Here is an 18794-nt window from a genome sequence, read left to right on the forward strand (position 1 = left end):
AACTTGTGTAGAAATGTATTATATTTTACTTGAGCTAGTAGCTGATTCTAATTTATGAAACTCATTATGTGTCGCAAACGAGTTGCTGTACTTGAAATACCCTTCAGATCGAGACAAGCGCGTTTGACCCAGCTAGCCGCGCAGCTGCATCTAAAATTACCCCCAATTTGCAGAGTAGAAAATTACCTAATACGCAAAAACGAGCTTTGACAAAAGCTTTAAAGCCGGCTGGATTGTGTGGCATATGCGACGCGCGAAAGCTCCTGCTCTATATTAAAATCCAACCTCAAGTTTATTTTTGAACCGAATGACTTTTCAAATGTAGCGCAGTCAAACAAACAAAATCACATATCATCGTGTGTGCGCGAAGTTTGGCGATCACTAAAAACAAAAGCAAAAAAACTACATTCTCAGCTAAATGACTGTCCGTTTGGTCGCAGTGGGGCGAGTCAGTGTGACGAGAACCTTTGACTGGAGAGGAAGTGCTACGAGCTGAGCTAATATGTCAAAATTAACGCGTCTACTGGTGCTGCTGCTGGCCATTGGCGGCGGCATGCTCTACAAGCGTCTGAATAACCTGTGGGGCGATCTGCCGGCGCCCACGCTGGATCCACAGCAATGGTGGGGCGATGAGGAGCAGCCCAAAGATTATGCCGCCTATCTGGCCAACAGTTCCGAGGTGGTGAACAATCGTCTCATGTACCCAGAGACGGTAAGTGATACTAGAGAAATTACCAAAAAATATTAGGCAGATATAAAGTCGTTCTGGCTACTGAATTTGAACCGGCGACTTCTCGCTTGTTAGTCCAACGAACTGAGAGTGAGCCTTCTCCTACTTGGAGGTCTTATTTTCCAGGACACCCTCTTTTATATATATATATATATACTCATGCTGCTCTCTTCCTCTTTCTCTCTCTCTTTCTCTCTCTCTCTCTCTAATGGTCAGACCATTGAGGCTTTGACTAAGCAATTGAATCGCACGCTACGCCTGACACCGCCCCTTGAGGGCGTGGCCTTTGAATATGGCTTCAATAGCGACTATCTGAAGGAACTGGTCGCCTATTGGCGCGACGATTACCTGCCGCGTTGGCGCGAACGTGAGGTCTTCCTGTGGCAATTCAATCACTTTACCACCGAAATTCAAGGGTGAGTGCCGGAATGATAAGCGCTTATCACGCTCATCCACTTGATAAGCTGTTATTTAGTCTACGCATGCATTTTCTGAACCTGATGGTCTACGATGAGAACAAGGTGGGCAAGAACCATTATCCGGTGCTGCTGCTGCACGGCTGGCCGGGCTCGGTGCGTGAGTTCTACGACTTGATACACATGCTGCATCAAAGTCATTTGGATCCCAATAACAAGTACATATTCAACGTGATTGTGCCCAGCTTGCCGGGCTATGGCTGGTCACAGGTAGATATGAATATATATATTATCGATTGATTGCCCTAATAATTATATGCCTCAATTCTCAGGGCACTTCACGGCCAGGTTTGGGCCCGGCTCAGATGGCTGTTATGCTGCGTAATCTGATGCTGCGTCTGGGGTATGACAAGTTCTTTATACAAGGCGGCGATTGGGGCTCCATTCTGGGCTCGCACATAGCCACGCTCTATCCGGAAAATGTGCTCGGCTATCACTCGAATATGTGCAACAATATGAGTCCCAGATCGACGGTGAAGGGTTTTCTGGCGGGCATCTGGCCACGCCTGTTTGTGCCCAGTGGCTTTGAGGATTTCTTCTTTCCCAAATCTCGCGAGCTAAGATATTTAATCGAGGAGAGCGGCTATTTCCATCTGCAGGCCACGAAGCCCGATACTATTGGCGCCGCACTGACCGACAATCCCGTCGGACTGGCCGCCTACATACTCGAAAAGTTCTCCACGTGGACCAATGCCAGCTATCGCTCCCTGCCCGATGGCGGACTCAAGCAGCGCTACAAGCTGGACGCACTGTTCGATAATGTGATGATCTACTATTTGACCAACTCCATAACGACATCACAGCGCCTCTACGCAGAGGGATATACCAGCGAGCAGCGGCAACTGCAGCTGGAGCGTGTGCCCACCTCTGTGCCCACGGGTTGTGCCCGTTTTAAGGGTGACATTATGCATTTTCTGGATCTACAGCTGCGGGAAAAGTATAAGAATTTAATACACAGCACCTACTATGCAAGGGGTGGACATTTTGCGGCCCTGGAGGTGCCCAAGGTCTTATACAAAGATTTCATCGAATTTGTTAAGAAAGTTGAGAGCAAATTTAAAATTAAATCTTTGTAAGTTACAAATAAAATTTGAATAACTGATATGTGCACATATTCAATCGTGTATCGATGCCAAACGATGCCAATCGATGTTGGTATCGATGCCCCAGCTGAAGCCGGTGTCACTTGATCCTGCCGCTTGGCGCCAGCGTTGCCACACTGTCAAAGCTCAATTAAAAAGGAAATGAAGATTAAACAATAGCAATTTGTAAGCGAGAGCAGTCGCAAAGCAAGCAAGGAAAGATAAGTCACAAGACTATTAATTTAATACAAAGTTATATTAATTCAAATACGTATAGGTAGGTAGGTGAAGTAGGCAATGAATTTAGGCACTGCCAGTTAGCCTATTTGCAAATAAACGACACTATTATAGAAATATAAATAAAAAATATATATATTTTTATAAAGCCATTTCGTGGACACGTACATCAAACCATAAATTCCCGAAAGCCACAAAGCCGCAGCTGCAAAAGTGTTACAGTAAATAGTCAATATACATATATATAAAGATATACAGTTACACAGATTGAAAGACGTGCAAGATGAGCGACCTGAAGCCAACTGTCTCGCTGACCAGCGCCAATGGGGAGAACATGTCGCGCCACCAGATGCTCGACTGGGTCAACAATATGGTCAATGGACATTTTAAGAAAATCGAAGAGATGGCTTCGGGTGAGCATAGCTGGAGGTGAGATTCACAAAACAGATCGGATAAAACAGCTTCAATTTGTGCTTCAGGTGTTGCCTATTGCCAAATGATGGAGATGATCTTTCCGAACTGCATCAATTTGAAGCGCGTCAAAATGTCGGCCAAGCTGGAGCATGAATTTTTCCACAATATGAAGCTCTTTCAGGGCGCCCTCACACGCGTCAAGCTGGACAAAACTGTGCCGCTGGATCGCTTGATAAAGGGTCGTTTCCAAGACAACTTCGAGTTCCTGCAATGGTTCAAAAAGTTCTTCGACTCGCAGGCGCCTGGCCTGGAGAATATCAAATCGGCAGCCAATGCGGTCCAGCCCAAGCCGATCAAGCCGCGCGCCATGATGAAAGAGGAGCCATCAAATGATTTTCTTGAATCCCAAATTGACGATTTGAATACAAAAATTGCCAACACAATTGAGACTCGCGATCAGGCCTATGAGAAGCTACGCAAGATTGAGATACTCCTCACGGAGATGATCAACAAAAACGAGCATGTAGATTTCTGCAATCGGATCTGCGAAGTGCTCTACAAGACCGATCAGAATGACAATGTCGGCACTGCCGGCGAGGATAGCCTGGACAGTGCCATTGATGACCTGAACGATGGGATGTATTAATGTATTTTAGGAACTGCTGTTGTATTATGCGAATTAAATCGATTCCATTTATTGTGTGCATTAGAGCATTATTGTCAATCATTGGGACCGGGGCTGCTCTCCTCAGAACTGGAGCCGGCATAGTCGCCCAATAAGCTGAGCGCTCCAGCAGCCGGCGATGTTGCTGCTGTACTGGGTGCTGCTTCTCCTGTTGCTGCTCCCACTGCCCATCCTTCTGCTCCTGTTTCTCCTGCTGCTTTTCCTGGCGTTTCCCCTGCTGCTGTTGCTTCTTCTGGTGTTCCTGCTGCTTCTTCTCCTGCTGTTGCTGTTTCTGCTGACGCCGGCTTACGCTTGATGCCCAAATCCTGCAGGTGCAGCTGTGTGCTTAGGGCTTTTTGTCGCTTTAGACCGCCAAATGTTGTTATCGTGGCGCCCGGTAAAGCTGGTCGCATGAGCAGATCGAGGCGCTGCTCCGATTCACGTTCCATGGCGCTTCTGGTTTGCAGTTTCATCAGTGCCGCCATTTCTCTGTCCTGTGGCGTCTCTGGCAACAGCGCTATGTCCAGACTGCTTTTGGCCAGCAGCTGACGATCCACCTCCTGTTGGCCCTTTAGCTCCTTCTTCTGCTCGCGGAATACTGCACGCAGTCGATAGTTGGCCACATAATTGTCATCCCAGACGCTCTGATTACGCTCGACCAGCTTTTGGAGCACAGGCTTGGCATCGGCAGCCGCTTTGACGTCCTTGGCCTGATGCTCCAGCTTGTACATGGCATCATCGAAGAGTCGTTTTTGCACCTCCTTGGTCTCGGGCACCACCTGCTCGTTCTGTAGCGGATCCCAGCGGTTCTCCTGGCGGCGCGCGCCCGATAGTATTACATAGTCCAGATTACCGGGATCTGTTTGGATCTCAAAGTGGTTGTCGCATAAATGGCATTTCATGCGAAACTTGTAAATGGGCGTGGTGTAGTACATGCCCACCTTGGTTTTTTCGGCATTGTAGCGCACACCCATGCCAATGTGATTCTTGCAGCCATCGCACCAGATATTGTAGGGCATCTCGAAGCGGATGATGATGATGCCCAGGTGGATTTTGCGAGCGCGCTCACGCAACGCATGAGTGCCCTGGAATTTGTTGAGTCCGCCCTTCTTCGGATCATAGTCGGGCGGATAGTATTTGTTTTGACCCTTTCGTTCGCCCATTTTAATAAGAATGCACAAATTCTTTCAAGGCACACACGAAATGTTTACGTTTACTGCTTACGCTGACTGGCGCCATCTGTCGTCCACAGCTGTTTCGTTTGTTTAGTTACGATAACAATTAATTAGTCGTGCGTAGCTCCAATACTAATCGATAGCTATCGCATACTTGCTCATTCCTAATATATGCATATAGTTGACAATACGCGTGTGACGGCGATCTGAGGCTTTTATTAACCCGTTTTTGCCACGTAAATTGCTTTGAATTAGTTTCGAACGCTGCAATTGCCATTGCAAAATGATTATCTACACAAATGAGGGCAATCCGCTAGGCCTGCAGCTTCTAGTGCTCGCTAAATTCGCCAAGCGGGCGGTCCAAGTGCTGTTGGTTAACCTAAATGGTAAGTCGAAAAAAATCCCCGCGAGCCGGCAACGTGCAACGTCTGAATAACAGTTAACTGATGCAACATTGCTTGCAACTTGCAGATGCCAAGTACAAGGATTTGATGGTGCTGCCCACGCTCGAACTGGACAATGGCTTGCGATTGTTCTCCACGGCAGCCATAGCGAAATATTTATTGGGCGACGAGGGTCAGCAGCGGGACGAGGTATGTGTTGCCCCCTAGAAGGTTAATTCAATTAATTGTAATATCTAATAATTTTAGTGGCTGGAGTGGTCCACAACACTGTTGGCGCCAGCGCTGGCTCACCACATGGGCGTCGGTCATCGCGCGGATCCAAACGCTTTGCCTGTGCTGAATGGTCTCGTAAAGAAGCTCGACGATTGCCTCAAGAACGCGCCCTTTTTAGCGGGCGATAAGCTAAGCGCCGCGGACATAGCCATCTGGTGCCTACTGGCGCCCGATGGCACACTGAAAGGTGCCCAGCACGTGGACAATCTACGCAGATGGTACGACAAAATGAAAGCTTTGCCTGAGGTGCAACAAGTGCTGGGCGAGCAGCCCTTAAAGGAGCTCAGCTTCAATGCGTTGCAGCAGGCAAATCGTTATGGTGGACTTCATCATGTGCCGCTCAAGCGTTCCAGCTCGGTTGATGCTGGCAAAGTGCTGGCCGAAACAGCTCCCACTGTGGCAGACACCATTACGGATGAAGAGATCAATGCGGCACGCGCTGCCTTCACATACTCTAAACCAAAGGAGCTGGCCCAAGCACGCACTGTTCTGCCAAAGGCTGGAGAACGCAATGTGCTCATCACCTCAGCCCTGCCGTATGTTAATAATGTGCCACATCTGGGCAACATTATTGGCTGTGTGCTGTCCGCTGACATCTTTGCTCGCTACTCGCGTGCAGCTGGCTACAATACGCTGCTCATCTGTGGCACGGATGAGTATGGCACGGCCACGGAGAATAAGGCTCTGGCCGAGAATATGACGCCGCGTGAGATTTGCGACAAGTATTTCGAGCTGCACAATTCCATTTACCGCTGGTTCGGCATTGGTTTTGATTACTTTGGACGCACCACCACCCAGGAGCAAACCGAGTTAGTTGAATTGAGTTTATATAAAGTGATACATTGTAGTCATGCTAGCATCTTCTGATTTCAGCATTGTACAAGAGGCTTTCCAGGATGTCTACAAAGCGGGCTACATACTCACCGAGAGCGTGGAGCAGCTGCTGTGCCAAAAATGCGATCGTTTCCTAGCCGATCGGTGAATATGATCTATATATGTTAATAACTGAAAAGCGTATAACTTTCCTTTTCACAGCTTTGTGGAGGGCACCTGTCCGCATCCTGGCTGTGGCTATGAGGACGCACGCGGTGATCAGTGCGACAAGTGCGGCAAGCTGGTGAATGCCACCGAATTGGTGCGTCCACGTTGCAAGGTGTGCAACAGCGCGCCCGTGCTGCGCTCCTCGGATCAACTGTTCCTGGATCTGCCCAAATCGGAGCCGAAGTTGCGCGAGTGGGTGGATCGTGTTGAACAGGGCTGGACGCATAATGCTCGGGTTATAACACGAGCCTGGCTACGCGAGGGCCTGAAGCCGCGCTGCATTACGCGCGATCTCAAATGGGGCATACCCGTGCCGCACAAGAACTTTGAGAAGAAGGTCTTCTATGTGTGGTTCGATGCACCGTTTGGCTATGTGTCCATGACCAAGCGTTACACCAAGGAGTATCTGCAGTGGTGGCAGCCCGCAGCTGGCACTAATGTGGAGCTCTTCCAGTTTATGGCCAAGGACAATGTCCCCTTCCATTCGGTCGTGTGGCCCAGTGTGCTCCTGGCCATTAACAAGGGCAACACGCTGGTCAGCCACATCATGGCCACGGAATATCTGAACTATGAGGATGGCAAATTTAGCAAGAGTCGCGGCATTGGTGTCTTTGGCAATGATGCCCAGGAGACGGGCATAGCCGCTGATGTTTGGCGCTTCTATTTGGCATCGGCACGTCCAGAGGGTCAGGATTCCAGCTTCAGCTGGAATGATTTGGCCGCTCGCAACAACTCCGAATTGCTCAACAATTTGGGCAACTTTGTCAATCGCGCTTTGGTCTTCTGCGAGAAGAATTTCAATAGCACTGTACCCCAAATTGTACTCAACCAGGACGAGCTGGTGCTCCTGGCGCTCATCAATCGCGAGCTGCGTGGCTACATCAACTCCCTGGAGAAGGCCAAGCTGCGCGATGGCATACGTCATCTGCTGGCAATTTCACGACATGGCAATGGCTACATGCAAACCCAACAGCCTTGGGTGCTGCTCAAGGGTAACGATGAGCAGAAGTCTCGCGCCGCCACCATCATTGGCCTGTGCGCCAATATAGCCTGTCTGCTGGCCAACCTGCTCTTCCCTTACATGCCCAGCACGGCGCGCACCCTGTTCGCTCAGCTGAATGCCAAGCAAACGCCACTCGATGCCAAGTAAGTAGCTCCAACGGGCATAATCCTGGAAATTTCATTCAATTTCTAATTGATTTCTAGCAAACCCTTGGCCACAATATTATTGCCGACGGGCCACAAGATTGGAAAGCCCTCACCACTGTTCACCAAATTGGAGCAGGCGTTCATTGATGAGCTCAAGGGCAAATATGGCGGCACGCAGGAAAGCAGGGCGGAGGCGCCACAACAGCCAGCTGAGCTGGAGGCAGCAGTGCAGGCGCAGGCCGACAAGGTGCGTCAACTGAAGGCGAGCACAAAAGATAAGACCGTTTGGCAGCCGGAGGTTAACAAGCTGCTCGAACTGAAGAAACAGCTGGAAGCGGCGCAGAAGACGACGCCCGCAGCAGCGGCTCCAGCTGCAGCCACACAATCTGTGCAAGATCTGGAAAAGGCTGTGCAGGCGCAAGGCGAGAAGGTGCGTCAGCTCAAGTCCAGCACAAAAGACAAGGCTGTCTGGCAGCCCGAAGTAAATATGCTGCTCGATTTAAAGAAGCAACTGGAGGCGGCCAAGGCAGCGCCTGCAGCTGCCGCTCTAGCCGCTGCGCCAGCAGCTGCACCAGCGAACGCCGCCGCGGATGCGGGCAAAATAAAAGCACTGGAGGACAAAATCGCACAGCAGGGCGAGAAGGTGCGCAGCCTAAAGGCCAGCGGGGATGCGACCATTTGGAAGCCCGAGCTCGACGTGCTCCTAAATCTGAAGAAGGAGCTGGCGGCGCTGACTGGAGCACCAGCAGCTGCCACGCAGAGCAAGAATAAGAAGAAAAAGTAAAGCTCAGTCATATATTTACAATATTCAAAGGTTGCAAACTTCTCGTGAACAAGTCTATTCATTTTTTTCATTAAGTTATTTCGCGTTGCTTTTGCATTTAAAAAATCGACCTATATTTATTTACAAGTATTGCAGAAATTTCTTTTAGTAATTTATTCAGTTTGTGAAAATAGTAAATATATATTGACAATGATATTATGGAAAGTTTTTTAATGTCTGAAAAGATTCTAAAACTGCCAATAAATCAGGATTACAAAAATATTAAAATCAAAATCTAACAAAATTTAGAGTCTATTAGATTGTCTACGTATATTTTCTTATGTTTTCTTATTTGGATTATAATTTAAAATAAATTCCAGATTCAATATAAATTTAAGATTTAAAAAAACAAGTTTTGTTTTGAACAGAATGATCCAAATTAAAAAATCAAAAGTTTAAAACTGGTAATATATTTTTTTTTAATTCAATAAAGTAAAAAACGAATGATACGAAGTTTATTATTATACAGTCAAATATCGAACGAAAGTGTCAAGTGTCATTCCGCCATAACTAAGCAAAGCTATCGATATATCGATATTTTTGACAACATAGAAAACATACAGCTCTGGCAAAATACTGAAAAAGTACTGAGCGAAAAACTCTGTCATCGTCATCGTTCATTGTCTTCTCATTAATTGCTTGAAAAAGAAAAAAGGCCGGATTAACTTTAATATTAGTAGAAACTAAATAAGTTTTAAACCATATTGGTAGAAACCTATGCCAGTTACAGTTGCCGTGCATCCCCATCTACACACACATACGGAATAACACAAGTTGCGATAGTATAAAAATAACAACAACATCATCAAAACCAAACACTGCCCCGAATTCGTGAATCACCAACAAAATTATGGAACAAACACAGATTACAGATGCGGAAAAGGTTCGCATTGTCTCCGACTTTATATTGCATGCACCACCCGGTGAATTCAACGAGGTCTTCAACGACGTCCGCGAGCTACTAAAGAACGATGCCTTGCTGAAGGATGGCGCCAGCCACGCCTTCTCCCAATACAACAAGGACCAGTTGACGCCAGTGCGGGTCGAGGGCAGTGAACACAACGCGATCATCTCCGAATATAACGATTTGGGTGCGTATTTCAACATTTACCAAACACCGACTTTTCTTTTTTACCTTGGGGGAGGAGTAAGAGTGGGCGTCAGCTGGTGAGAGTTGGTTCCCGTATGTTTCGTGAGGCTTACCATATATGGGCATAAGCTTCAAAATGCAGCCAAAACACACAGACCTACATGCATACATGCATACAAACATACAAACACTGACGACACTTGGTTACACTGAAAACAATCGATGTTTAATTGGACACAGCTGAAATTTCAAAATTGCTCGTATAAAGTTCATAACTTCATATATTATTATTTTTCCAATAATTTAAAATGAAATCCTTGATAAAAATGTTAGTTAAATATTCCTTCAAAAATTAAAATTTTTTAATATACAACCTACAGTCGTCCATCGGAAATTTTATTTCGGAATTTATTTTTATCAACAGTTAGTTGATTGATAAGAATTTTTTGATCACAAGAATTCATTAATATATCTAGTGTTCCTTATCGAAAATGATACTAAATATAAATATATATACAATTGTACAATTTGTTAAAGTAAATATTTATACAATTTTCAGGGAACGGTCGCTTCTATGATCCTCGCACTAAGCAGTCCTTCAAATACGACCACCTACGGAAAGAGGCGTCCGACTACCAGGATTTGGAGGCCGATGCTAACGCGGAGTCGTGGCGCGCTGCCCTGGACCTGGCCACCCTTGCATATACCGCCAACCACTACAGGCACGGCGTAAGTATTCTGGCAGGCCTAGATTTCTGATTTATTTTGATCATTTTTTTGCACACAGGTAAGCTCCGTGTTTGGCAAGTCGCAAGGCAACCAGGTGACGCTGACTGTTTGCATTGAGGACCATCAATTTCAGCCGAAGAACTACTGGAATGGCAGATGGCGTTCGCAGTGGCACGTCAGCTTCCAAGCTGGCAGCGGCACGGCGGAACTGAAGGGTGTGCTTAAGGTGCAGGTGCACTATTACGAGGATGGCAATGTCCAGCTGGTGTCGTCTAAGGATTGTCGTGAGAGTCTTGTTGTGTCCAATGAACAGCAATTGGCCAATGAGGTTATACGTCTAATCGAGGAGGCGGAGAACGAATATCAGCTAGCCATCTCGGAGAACTACCAAACCATGTCGGACACCACGTTCAAGGCGATGCGCCGACAGCTGCCCATTACCAGAACTAAGATCGACTGGAGCAAAATCGTTTCGTACAGCATTGGCAAAGAGCTGAAGACGCAATAAGACAAGGAGCAGCAAGCGGAAGCCGAAGGCGCGCCAGCATACCCGTTGCCCATGGCAGTGCCGGCGCAGTCGCAGATAAAAAGACCCAACAGTCTTCCACTTGCAATGGCAAAGCGAGAAAAGTGAGCGGGAAAAGTCGCAGCAAGAACCTTACACTATCTATTTACGATCGTTAAATGTTGGCGCTTATTTAATAACTGTCTTTAATTTGCTTATCCTTTACACATACATACATCTATATAAATATATATATATATATACAACATACATACATCTATCTGTTATAATACGATGAAAGTGGATATATGTATTTATAAACACACACACATTTACATCAACTCTGTACATATGTATGTGCTACATAATGAATCAAATCAATTAAACTTGGATGATTGTCGTCAGACCGAAACCGCATTATAGTCACAATCGCCACCAACAGTCGCCTTTATCGTTTAATTAAAGCATTAAGCGCGTGTTTTTAATAATATTAATAATAGTATGCATGCACTTTCAATAATGTATTATAAATTTAAAAGAGCATCGGTCCATATATAACCCATGACTCTCACTGAAGCTGGCATCAGTTAGATCTTAAGTGACGGCAACTTGCAACATTAACAGTATAAAGTAATTAACGATAACAATTTATAACAATTTTATTAAAATGAACAATAATTGAATGAATTCAACAGCTTATTAACACATAATGATGGCAATTGCAAGATAATTTACAAAACTACAAATAATGTGCGCTATCAAAATAACAGAGCGCTTCATAAACAAGACAAAAACCGTTTCTTTGTTTACAAAAAAGACTTGGTTTTTTTTTAAATGTTTGTATACTAAAATTGTATTATTACAAGTTTAAGAATGCTTGAATAGACAAATTTAAATAAATTCCAAGTGTTGTTTATCGCATACGGCCTCCATCTGCGGTCTGGACATACGGCGTTGGCTCCTCTGTCTGATGAAGGGGTTGCGGTTGAGGATACGTTTGTTGTTCGTAATGGGGCTCCCCGGCAGGTAATTCCGTTGGCTTCTGTTGACGATGATTCTCTGGCATCTCCTGATTTTGACTCTCGAGCTTGACATATTCGTCAGGTTTTTTGAGCAAGAATCTCTTGTTGGGATGCTGCTTAGCCTCCAGCTCCAATCGATCTATGAGCCAGCCTCTTTCACGATTATTTGTCGCCCAGAAGAAAACGGTCCCTTTATCCTTTGGGCCACGTACTGAAATTTCGAATTGGGCCTTGTCCGCGTCACACGTGTTATTCACATTGGACAAGTCGAAACCCGAATCTTTAATAGGTTCACCCAACAATCCAACAGCCCCTGCAAATTCACTCATTGTTATTGTTTACAACTGATGGGCGGGCCGGTTCAATATGCTTACCCTTGTGCTGTCGCAGAGTCTGAAGGGCCAATTTGTAATAATCTGTCGATCGTACGCGGTCTTCCAGCTTCCAGCGCATGAACATCACAGCCGAAATGGACGCAATGGCGCCATATACACATATGTTGCCCAGTGTCCGGTTCGATGGCAGCCGCAGCTTCATTGAGGGCATTTTGGCAATGGCATCTGCTCAACTTGTATAATTTTGTTATCGTACTTTGCCGGTGCGCGGACGATTTCGATAGGTTGCTACAAGTGTGCCCGTATACTCATTTGCAGTCTTACACAGTTATACAACAACCATGTGGACAGTGTTAGTTTTGTTATTAAAATGAGGCTGCATGCATTCGGAAGTAAAATTGAATTTTAAATCGTAGCCGAAAGTAAAGCCTACTAAAAATGAACAATCTAACTTTGGCGTTCAATTTGCTCAGGCAGCGTCTAGCACTCACAGCAACACCTGTGCGCTATTATGCGGTCAAGCCAGCTGCCGCGGGAGCAGGTGAGTGTCCGCAGTAATGCAGCCGGTGCTCATGATAATAATGCAACAATTAACAACAAAGCGGGCAAAAAGAAGAAGCTCGGCAAGCTAGGGCCCATAATGGAGAAGAAAGTCTTACCCGTCGAAACGGACGCCAACAAATTGGTGAGCTACGTCTGCGGCAGCAACTACATGAAAACCGGCGAGGACATTAAGGTAAGTGCACATGTAATATGGTTTGTCGCTGAAGCTAACGAGTGCCATTTGCAGCTCAAGCCGGACGCCGAGTACCCTGACTGGCTGTGGACCCTTAACACCGAGCGCATTGTGCCGCTGGATGAGCTGGACCCCAACAGCAAACAGTACTGGCGCCGCCTGCGCAAAATGGCGCTGCGACGCAACAATCAATTGTCCAAGCTGAGAAAGTTTTAAGTGAGGTATTTATTTGAGGCTAGGTGCTGGCCACACTTTTAGCTTGGCCTTCAATTGTTGTTCAAATAAATCATGAATCGTAGTCGCCGTTCTCAGGTCAGCCGAGAATTCATTCTATTTGCCTTGCTGTTGGTGCAAGAATAAACACTTAATATTTTTATTGCTACGTTTTTGTAGCATATGTACACATACATATGTATACAAACTTTTACTTTGACGACACGTTGCACTTATCGATTATCTTGTTGACGGACACCCCCAGAACGTATAAAATGCGAATGTACGGCGAATATGTGAAGTATTATTGTAAAACGATTCCGCAGACTCAGGTTAAATGTGGTCTCACATAGCATTGCTTTTTGTGCTGCTGATGGCTGTTGCAGGAGCGACGGCGCCGGGCAGTAAGTCCTTTTCCTGCTAACGCCCAATAATACTCATAGATATATTTGCAATCAGAACGCGTCGTGTGCTATCAGGGCACATGGTCTGTCTACCGGCCGAAGGAGGGAAAGTTTGGCGTGGAGGACATAGATCCGTTTCTTTGCACGCACTTGGTGTACGCCTTTCTGGGCATTCATGAGAGCGGCGAGCTGCGCATTATTGATCCCTATCTGGATCTTGAGGACAACGGCGGCCTTGGCAACATAAAGAAGTTTAATGCGCTCAAATTGAAGAATCCTACACTGCAAACGCTCGTCGCTGTTGGTGGATGGAACGAGGGCTCCAAACGCTTCTCTATTGTGGCTAACGATCCAGAGAAACGTTCTCGTTTTGTCGAGCAGATCGTTCAGTTTATGCAGCGACATGGCTTCGATGGCCTGGACTTGGACTGGGAATATCCAGGTCAGCGACATAAGCTGGCTAATAACGATCGCGACAATTATGTTACCCTGCTCAAGGAACTGAAGGCGGGCTTCGATCCCTTTGGCTACACGCTCAGTGCTGCCGTGGGCTCAGCTCAGTTTTCGGCAGAGATTTCGTATGATATACCAGCTATAGTTCAGTACTTGGACTTTATCAACGTTATGGCCTATGACCTGCACGGTTCCTGGGATAAAACTGTGGGCATTAATGCGCCACTGTTCGGCGGAGCGAACGCTACGAAAAAACGCGAGAAGCAGCTAAACGTGGATGCTGTTGTCAAATATTGGATAGGCGCTGGCGCACCGCCAGAGAAGTTGCTGCTCGGAGTGCCCTTTTACGGTCGCACATTCACCTTAGCTGCGTCCGATCAGCATGTGCCTGGCGTAGGCCATATAGGTCGCGGCATTGCTGGACCATTCTCGCGGGAGCCGGGCGTTATGGGCTATAATGAGTTATGCCGGCTCTTTAAGCAGGAACAGTGGACGCAGGAATGGGAGGCAGTGCAGCAGGTGCCATACGCCTTCAGAGACCGTCAGTGGGTGGGCTATGAAAACGAACGCAGTTTAATGCTCAAGGCAGAGTATGCTTTAGAGCATAAGCTTGGCGGCATTATGATTTGGTCACTTGAGTCGGACGATTTCCGAGGGAGCTGTGGCGGCAGCAAATATCCACTTCTGACTCAAATCAATCGTGTTCTCTTTGGCATGGACAGTCCAACTGGACTGAAAGCTGAACCGCAGCCAGTGGCACAAAACGAAATTGAGGATTATCGCTGCCAGGACAATGTTGGCTACGTTAGAGACCCGCAAAACTGTTCCAGATTCTATTATTGTAACGCTGGCACTACTTTCAAGTTTAATTGCCCCACGGGTCTTAAATTCGACCTCAACTCAAGTAGCTGCAACTATTCAGATTTAGTAAAATGCTAAACATGTTTTAAAGTACACAACCGAATGGATTTATTTGTACAATGTGTGTAAATCTTCTTAAAGCGATTTATACGACTACCCTCAGATTTGGGGGCAAGTTGTCAGAGTTGTAGCCATCTTCGCCTGGGCGCCAATTGACAAAATCCTGATTGCATTTTACCCCTGCAGATGGCTTGCACTGACCAAGTTCCTCGTCGAAGAACTCTCCTACTGAGCACTCGTAGTCAGTGCGCCTGGCATATTTACACTCATAATATGCCTGACAATTCCATTTGTTGCGGAATAACCCATCCTTTGGGCAGAGGCCGACACCGTCAGTACTGGGCGCTGCGGTAGTTAATATATTAGGGCTCCCTATGGTTGATACGACAACCTTGAGCAGTCCGTAGCTTTCCCCGCATATACCTTCGATATCGTCCGCATCGATGGACCACACCATCGCGCCACCCAGCCGTTGTTCCTTAACTAGGTGCATCTTTGCGCTTATACTGCGGCCATTCTCGAAGGTGATCCATTGGTCATACTTATAAGCATATGGCACCTGCGCCTGCTTGTCATATTTAATTTCCCACTTGGCTGTTTCCGCGCAGAATTCAGCAAACGTCATGAATCCCGCCCGGCTAGAATAAACGTGCTGCCTACCAGGACCCTTGCTGGGCGCACCCACAACCGTATTGCTTGCGTTTTCCAGAGTGAAGGTTTGCGCGAATAGTGGAATGCCAAGGATTAGCTTTTTCGAGATTTTGCTCTGCTCGACCCAGTACCGGACATCTCGCTCCACACTTCTGCTGCCGTTGCCGTAGAGCGGCGAGATGTATTCAACCTTGGGACCGTAGGGATTCTGATGGTCATAGGTATTAAGGATAATAAAGTCTGCGTGCTTCGCCATTTTAGGAAAGTCATAAGACCGGGGAGTAGCTTCACCCAGCCGGGCAGAAACGGCAACCAACAGGAGAAAGTGATATTCTTTAAGACTGTTTGGAGAGATCAGCTGAGGTTGGGTTATTGTTTAGGAAAGGCGCTTACATAATCTTTAGCTCTTTTAACAGGTGCACAAAATTGTCACGATCCTCAGAAGTCGGATTCTGCCAATCTAAGAGGACGCCACTACAGTTCCATTTGAAGAGGAAATTAATGAGTGATTTATAAAACTGATCGCGTTTGGCCATGCTCGCTGCCATCTTGGAGAACCTTTTCGCGTCATCTTTCATGCCGCCAACAGAAATGATTTGTTTACAGCTATCACGCCTCACGTTTACGATTTCCTCTAAGATCCCCGTTAAATGTTGTTATTTAGCTGGACATCTTTAAAAAGTTACTTACTCCGATTGTCGAGAAACTTTTGATTGATAATCTTCAAGGCGCCCGATCCCATCGGATCTAAGCGTGCAACTGACCCGAATACTAAATGCGTACAAAGGCGTACATTAATGCTCCATGAATCAAAAAAACTAGTTTTCTTGCGCTCGTAGGCCTCAGTATTCCAGTGACAGAATATCGAATCTACAGTTAAGGATTTCAGCTATATTCCTTGCCATATACACTTCAAATTTACTCACATTTTGTGTCCGAAGCGAGGGTAAAGAGCATCGAATCAACTATAAGAAAAACTACAAATAGGACTTTCATTATGCCGATCAAAGATTGAGAATACTTTGAATTTAATATTCGTTTCTATTGTGAGTATTGTGTTAGTACTTTTGAAATATTTTAGCGAAACTAACTTAGTTTGAGTATTTTTGTTCTGGATACGAGATAGTTCGTAAAATGTTTGGCGAGGGTTGCTTAAAATTGGATGCATTTCAAAATATATGAAATATGAGAGACAAACTTACAAAGAAAATGTAATTAAATTTCTACATATGATCAAAAAAATAGTTTAAGAGGTCGCGGTTCCAAGTGTCGATTTGAAAAAAAAACCTATTCGGTTATTTTGGAATAGGAAAGCATTTATGATTCTTTGGGCAAACTTAGGAGTTTTTTGGTCTCGTATATTTTCGAAATGAACCTTAATCTAAGCAATCTTTGCCATACAAGTTACACGCTCTGTTACATATACAACTCATACCGAGAAAAAACATAAACTTATACACTAAAAATTAGTTTCGCATGTTTTCAAAAAGAAACACACATTTCCTGAAAGGACTGACACACTATTTATTATAAGAAAGAATTTTAAATTAAAAGTTTTCTTAATGCAATTCCGATTGGCATAATGAAAGTCATATTTCTACTTTGCCTTATCGTGGGCTCGCTGATCTCCACCCTTGCGTCGGACAGAAAGTGTGAGTATATTCGGGTTGAATATGGCAAGGAATATAGCTGAAGATCCCTAATTGTAGATTCGATATTTTGCCATTGGAATACTGAGGCCTACGCCCGCAAGGAATCTAGCCATTTTAATTTATGGAGCTTGGATAGGAAGCTGTGCACGCATTTTGTATATGGCTCAGTAACCAGCTTGGACCCGAAGGGATCTGGGGCCTTGAAAATGATTAACCCACATTTGGTCGAAAAAAGGGGTAAATAACTTTTTAAAGATGGTTACCTGCACAATAACTAAAACCAAAATGCAACAGCGATCTTCAACAGTATCGTAAACATAAGACGTGATGGCTTTCAGACTATAATATCCATTGGCGGAACTAAGGATGATGCGAAAAGGTTCTCCAAGATGGCAGCGAACATGGCCAAACGCGATCAGTTTTATAAATCGCTCATTAAATTCCTCTTCAAATGGAACTGTAATGGCATCCTCTTAGATTGGGAGTATCCTACACCCGAGGATCGCGACAACTTTGTCAACCTATTAAAAGAGCTGAAGATTATGTAAGCGCCTTTCCTATACAATAAGTCAACATGAGCTAATCTTGCCAAACAGTCTACAGGACCATCATGTTCTCCTGTTGGTTGCCGTTTCTGCCAGGATGGATGATGCTACTCTCCGGTCTTATGACATTCCTCAAATAGCGAAGCACGCGGATTTTATTATCCTAAATACCCATGACAATCAAGATCCCTATGGCCCCAAGATTGACTACATCTCTCCGCTGTACGGGAACGGCAGCCGTAGTGTGGAGCGAGGTGTCCGGCACTGGGTCGAGCAGAGCAAAATATCGGAGAAGCTAATCCTTGGCATTCCACTTTTTGCGCAGACCTTCACCCTGAAAGACGCAAGCAACACGGTTGTGGGTGCGCCCAGCAAGGGTCCTGGTAGGCAGCACGATTTATCAGGACAGGAGGGATTCATGACCTATGCTGAATTCTGCGCGCAGGCGGCCAAGTGGGAGAAGAAATATGACAAGCAGGCGCAGGTGCCATATGCTTACAAGAATGGCCAATGGATCACCTACGAGAATGGGCAAAGTATCAGCGCTAAGATGCGCCTGGCTAAGGAACAAAGGCTGGGTGGCGCGATGATGTGGTCCATCGATGCGGACGATTTCTATGGCATATGCGGGGAACACTACGGACTGCTCAAGGTTGTCTTATCAATCATAGGGAGCCCTGATATTTTCACTACGCAAGCGCCTACAACTGAGGGTGTCGGCCTATGCCCAAAGCAAGGATTATTCCGCCACAAATGGAATTGTCAGGCATATTATGAGTGCCGCGATGGCAGGCGCACTAGCTACGAGTGCTTGAAAGGGGAATTTTTCAACGAGGAACTCGGTCAGTGCAAGCCCTCTGCAGAGGTGAAATGCAATCAGAATTTTGTCACCTGGCGTCCCGGACAACGCGGCTACAACTTTCACGATTTGCCCTTGAATCTGAAGGTACTCGAATAACTCGCCTTGTAACGAGGCTCACATGAAATACAAATAAATTCAATTAATTGTTTCGGCTGTGTAATCCCAAATTTGATGACATTTAACTTGATCTGAATAGTTGCAGCTGCTT

The 18794-nt window shown here is 45.9% G+C and overlaps 10 protein-coding genes across 13 annotated transcripts; 7 read left to right on the plus strand and 3 right to left on the minus strand.

Annotated features, from left to right (window-relative positions):
• The first annotated feature begins 440 nt into the window (after nt 1–440).
• On the plus strand, nt 441–2308 carry Jheh1 (Juvenile hormone epoxide hydrolase 1). Its single transcript, XM_064686933.1, has 4 exons — nt 441–712; nt 947–1146; nt 1206–1416; nt 1479–2308. The coding sequence occupies exons 1-4, from the start codon at nt 503–505 to the stop codon at nt 2280–2282; spliced, it is 1425 nt and encodes a 474-aa protein (XP_064543003.1). The 5' UTR covers nt 441–502; the 3' UTR covers nt 2283–2308.
• Nucleotides 2309–2444: 136 nt separating this feature from the next.
• LOC135431691 (microtubule-associated protein RP/EB family member 1) lies at nt 2445–3650 on the plus strand. 3 transcript variants are annotated; one of them, XM_064686944.1, is made up of 3 exons: nt 2445–2565; nt 2792–2938; nt 3005–3650. In XM_064686944.1, exons 2-3 carry the CDS (start codon nt 2809–2811, stop codon nt 3583–3585), a joined length of 711 nt encoding a protein of 236 aa, XP_064543014.1. In that variant the 5' UTR covers nt 2445–2565; nt 2792–2808; the 3' UTR covers nt 3586–3650. The 3 variants fall into 3 exon arrangements, with proteins under 3 accessions (XP_064543014.1, XP_064543013.1, XP_064543012.1); XM_064686943.1 differs by lacking the exon at nt 2445–2565 and adding an exon at nt 2585–2746 and having other exon boundaries at nt 2784–2938; XM_064686942.1 differs by lacking the exon at nt 2445–2565 and adding an exon at nt 2585–2746.
• On the minus strand, nt 3600–4853 carry LOC135431689 (coiled-coil domain-containing protein 130 homolog). Its single transcript, XM_064686940.1, has one exon. It carries the CDS (start codon nt 4764–4766, stop codon nt 3660–3662), a length of 1107 nt encoding a protein of 368 aa, XP_064543010.1. The 5' UTR covers nt 4767–4853; the 3' UTR covers nt 3600–3659.
• Nucleotides 4854–4929: 76 nt separating this feature from the next.
• MetRS (methionyl-tRNA synthetase 1) lies at nt 4930–8622 on the plus strand. The gene is made up of 6 exons (XM_064686931.1): nt 4930–5164; nt 5250–5371; nt 5429–6264; nt 6329–6433; nt 6491–7642; nt 7703–8622. Exons 1-6 carry the CDS (start codon nt 5062–5064, stop codon nt 8427–8429), a joined length of 3045 nt encoding a protein of 1014 aa, XP_064543001.1. The 5' UTR covers nt 4930–5061; the 3' UTR covers nt 8430–8622.
• A 437-nt stretch (nt 8623–9059) lies between these two features.
• On the plus strand, nt 9060–11062 carry cpa (F-actin-capping protein subunit alpha). Its single transcript, XM_064686941.1, has 3 exons — nt 9060–9559; nt 10118–10287; nt 10346–11062. The coding sequence occupies exons 1-3, from the start codon at nt 9319–9321 to the stop codon at nt 10793–10795; spliced, it is 861 nt and encodes a 286-aa protein (XP_064543011.1). The 5' UTR covers nt 9060–9318; the 3' UTR covers nt 10796–11062.
• A 371-nt stretch (nt 11063–11433) lies between these two features.
• On the minus strand, nt 11434–12376 carry LOC135431692 (uncharacterized). Its single transcript, XM_064686945.1, has 2 exons — nt 12189–12376; nt 11434–12127 (listed from the first exon to the last, which is right to left on the minus strand). Exons 1-2 carry the CDS (start codon nt 12358–12360, stop codon nt 11706–11708), a joined length of 594 nt encoding a protein of 197 aa, XP_064543015.1. The 5' UTR covers nt 12361–12376; the 3' UTR covers nt 11434–11705.
• Nucleotides 12377–12500: 124 nt separating this feature from the next.
• Nucleotides 12501–13246, plus strand: mRpL54 (mitochondrial ribosomal protein L54). Its single transcript, XM_064686946.1, has 3 exons — nt 12501–12690; nt 12752–12885; nt 12940–13246. The coding sequence occupies exons 1-3, from the start codon at nt 12588–12590 to the stop codon at nt 13099–13101; spliced, it is 399 nt and encodes a 132-aa protein (XP_064543016.1). The 5' UTR covers nt 12501–12587; the 3' UTR covers nt 13102–13246.
• Nucleotides 13247–13340: 94 nt separating this feature from the next.
• On the plus strand, nt 13341–14914 carry Cht8 (Chitinase 8). Its single transcript, XM_064686936.1, has 2 exons — nt 13341–13502; nt 13558–14914. Exons 1-2 carry the CDS (start codon nt 13436–13438, stop codon nt 14892–14894), a joined length of 1404 nt encoding a protein of 467 aa, XP_064543006.1. The 5' UTR covers nt 13341–13435; the 3' UTR covers nt 14895–14914.
• On the minus strand, nt 14900–16617 carry LOC135431687 (probable chitinase 10). Its single transcript, XM_064686938.1, has 4 exons — nt 16454–16617; nt 16218–16397; nt 15921–16161; nt 14900–15868 (listed from the first exon to the last, which is right to left on the minus strand). Exons 1-4 carry the CDS (start codon nt 16521–16523, stop codon nt 14962–14964), a joined length of 1398 nt encoding a protein of 465 aa, XP_064543008.1. The 5' UTR covers nt 16524–16617; the 3' UTR covers nt 14900–14961.
• Nucleotides 16618–16949: 332 nt separating this feature from the next.
• On the plus strand, nt 16950–18753 carry LOC135431685 (probable chitinase 10). Of its 2 annotated transcripts, none has more exons than XM_064686934.1 (4): nt 16950–17179; nt 17237–17416; nt 17474–17723; nt 17776–18753. In XM_064686934.1, exons 1-4 carry the CDS (start codon nt 17110–17112, stop codon nt 18680–18682), a joined length of 1407 nt encoding a protein of 468 aa, XP_064543004.1. In that variant the 5' UTR covers nt 16950–17109; the 3' UTR covers nt 18683–18753. The 2 variants fall into 2 exon arrangements, with proteins under 2 accessions (XP_064543004.1, XP_064543005.1); XM_064686935.1 differs by having other exon boundaries at nt 16952–17179; nt 17223–17416.
• The last annotated feature ends 41 nt before the right edge of the window (nt 18754–18794 follow it).

The sequence above is a fragment of the Drosophila montana genome, unplaced genomic scaffold (genome assembly GCF_035044405.1).
Source record: "Drosophila montana isolate Dmon_TW-CO22-7 unplaced genomic scaffold, ASM3504440v1 contig_3200_1, whole genome shotgun sequence".
NCBI classification, from domain to species: domain Eukaryota; kingdom Metazoa; phylum Arthropoda; class Insecta; order Diptera; family Drosophilidae; genus Drosophila; species Drosophila montana.

What these genes read in the sequence shown, in the direction of transcription:
- LOC135431687 (XM_064686938.1), bottom strand. Translation starts at nt 16,523, where the DNA reads ATGAAAGTCCTATTTGTAGTTTTTCTTATAGTTGATTCGATGCTCTTT. An exon ending in AAAGTTTCTCGACAATCGGA is followed by an intron (nt 16,162 to 16,217) that starts GTAAGTAACTTT and finishes CGGGGATCTTAG; the next exon opens with AGGAAATCGTAAACGTGAGG. An exon ending in TTAAAAGAGCTAAAGATTAT is followed by an intron (nt 15,869 to 15,920) that starts GTAAGCGCCTTT and finishes CTCTCCAAACAG; the next exon opens with TCTTAAAGAATATCACTTTC.
- Jheh1 (XM_064686933.1), top strand. Translation starts at nt 503, where the DNA reads ATGTCAAAATTAACGCGTCTACTGGTGCTGCTGCTGGCCATTGGCGGC. An exon ending in TTTACCACCGAAATTCAAGG is followed by an intron (nt 1,147 to 1,205) that starts GTGAGTGCCGGA and finishes GCTGTTATTTAG; the next exon opens with TCTACGCATGCATTTTCTGA. An exon ending in CGGGCTATGGCTGGTCACAG is followed by an intron (nt 1,417 to 1,478) that starts GTAGATATGAAT and finishes CTCAATTCTCAG; the next exon opens with GGCACTTCACGGCCAGGTTT.
- cpa (XM_064686941.1), top strand. Translation starts at nt 9,319, where the DNA reads ATGGAACAAACACAGATTACAGATGCGGAAAAGGTTCGCATTGTCTCC. An exon ending in CTCCGAATATAACGATTTGG is followed by an intron (nt 9,560 to 10,117) that starts GTGCGTATTTCA and finishes TACAATTTTCAG; the next exon opens with GGAACGGTCGCTTCTATGAT. An exon ending in CCAACCACTACAGGCACGGC is followed by an intron (nt 10,288 to 10,345) that starts GTAAGTATTCTG and finishes TTTTGCACACAG; the next exon opens with GTAAGCTCCGTGTTTGGCAA.
- LOC135431692 (XM_064686945.1), bottom strand. Translation starts at nt 12,360, where the DNA reads ATGCCCTCAATGAAGCTGCGGCTGCCATCGAACCGGACACTGGGCAAC. An exon ending in GACTCTGCGACAGCACAAGG is followed by an intron (nt 12,128 to 12,188) that starts GTAAGCATATTG and finishes GTGAATTTGCAG; the next exon opens with GGGCTGTTGGATTGTTGGGT.
- MetRS (XM_064686931.1), top strand. Translation starts at nt 5,062, where the DNA reads ATGATTATCTACACAAATGAGGGCAATCCGCTAGGCCTGCAGCTTCTA. An exon ending in AGGGTCAGCAGCGGGACGAG is followed by an intron (nt 5,372 to 5,428) that starts GTATGTGTTGCC and finishes TAATAATTTTAG; the next exon opens with TGGCTGGAGTGGTCCACAAC. An exon ending in CAAACGCCACTCGATGCCAA is followed by an intron (nt 7,643 to 7,702) that starts GTAAGTAGCTCC and finishes ATTGATTTCTAG; the next exon opens with CAAACCCTTGGCCACAATAT.
- LOC135431689 (XM_064686940.1), bottom strand. Translation starts at nt 4,766, where the DNA reads ATGGGCGAACGAAAGGGTCAAAACAAATACTATCCGCCCGACTATGAT.
- LOC135431685 (XM_064686934.1), top strand. Translation starts at nt 17,110, where the DNA reads ATGAAAGTCATATTTCTACTTTGCCTTATCGTGGGCTCGCTGATCTCC. An exon ending in CCTTGCGTCGGACAGAAAGT is followed by an intron (nt 17,180 to 17,236) that starts GTGAGTATATTC and finishes CCCTAATTGTAG; the next exon opens with ATTCGATATTTTGCCATTGG. An exon ending in TTAAAAGAGCTGAAGATTAT is followed by an intron (nt 17,724 to 17,775) that starts GTAAGCGCCTTT and finishes CTTGCCAAACAG; the next exon opens with TCTACAGGACCATCATGTTC.
- LOC135431691 (XM_064686944.1), top strand. Translation starts at nt 2,809, where the DNA reads ATGAGCGACCTGAAGCCAACTGTCTCGCTGACCAGCGCCAATGGGGAG. An exon ending in AATCGAAGAGATGGCTTCGG is followed by an intron (nt 2,939 to 3,004) that starts GTGAGCATAGCT and finishes TTTGTGCTTCAG; the next exon opens with GTGTTGCCTATTGCCAAATG.
- mRpL54 (XM_064686946.1), top strand. Translation starts at nt 12,588, where the DNA reads ATGAACAATCTAACTTTGGCGTTCAATTTGCTCAGGCAGCGTCTAGCA. An exon ending in GCCAGCTGCCGCGGGAGCAG is followed by an intron (nt 12,691 to 12,751) that starts GTGAGTGTCCGC and finishes TTAACAACAAAG; the next exon opens with CGGGCAAAAAGAAGAAGCTC. An exon ending in AAACCGGCGAGGACATTAAG is followed by an intron (nt 12,886 to 12,939) that starts GTAAGTGCACAT and finishes TGCCATTTGCAG; the next exon opens with CTCAAGCCGGACGCCGAGTA.
- Cht8 (XM_064686936.1), top strand. Translation starts at nt 13,436, where the DNA reads ATGTGGTCTCACATAGCATTGCTTTTTGTGCTGCTGATGGCTGTTGCA. An exon ending in AGGAGCGACGGCGCCGGGCA is followed by an intron (nt 13,503 to 13,557) that starts GTAAGTCCTTTT and finishes ATTTGCAATCAG; the next exon opens with AACGCGTCGTGTGCTATCAG.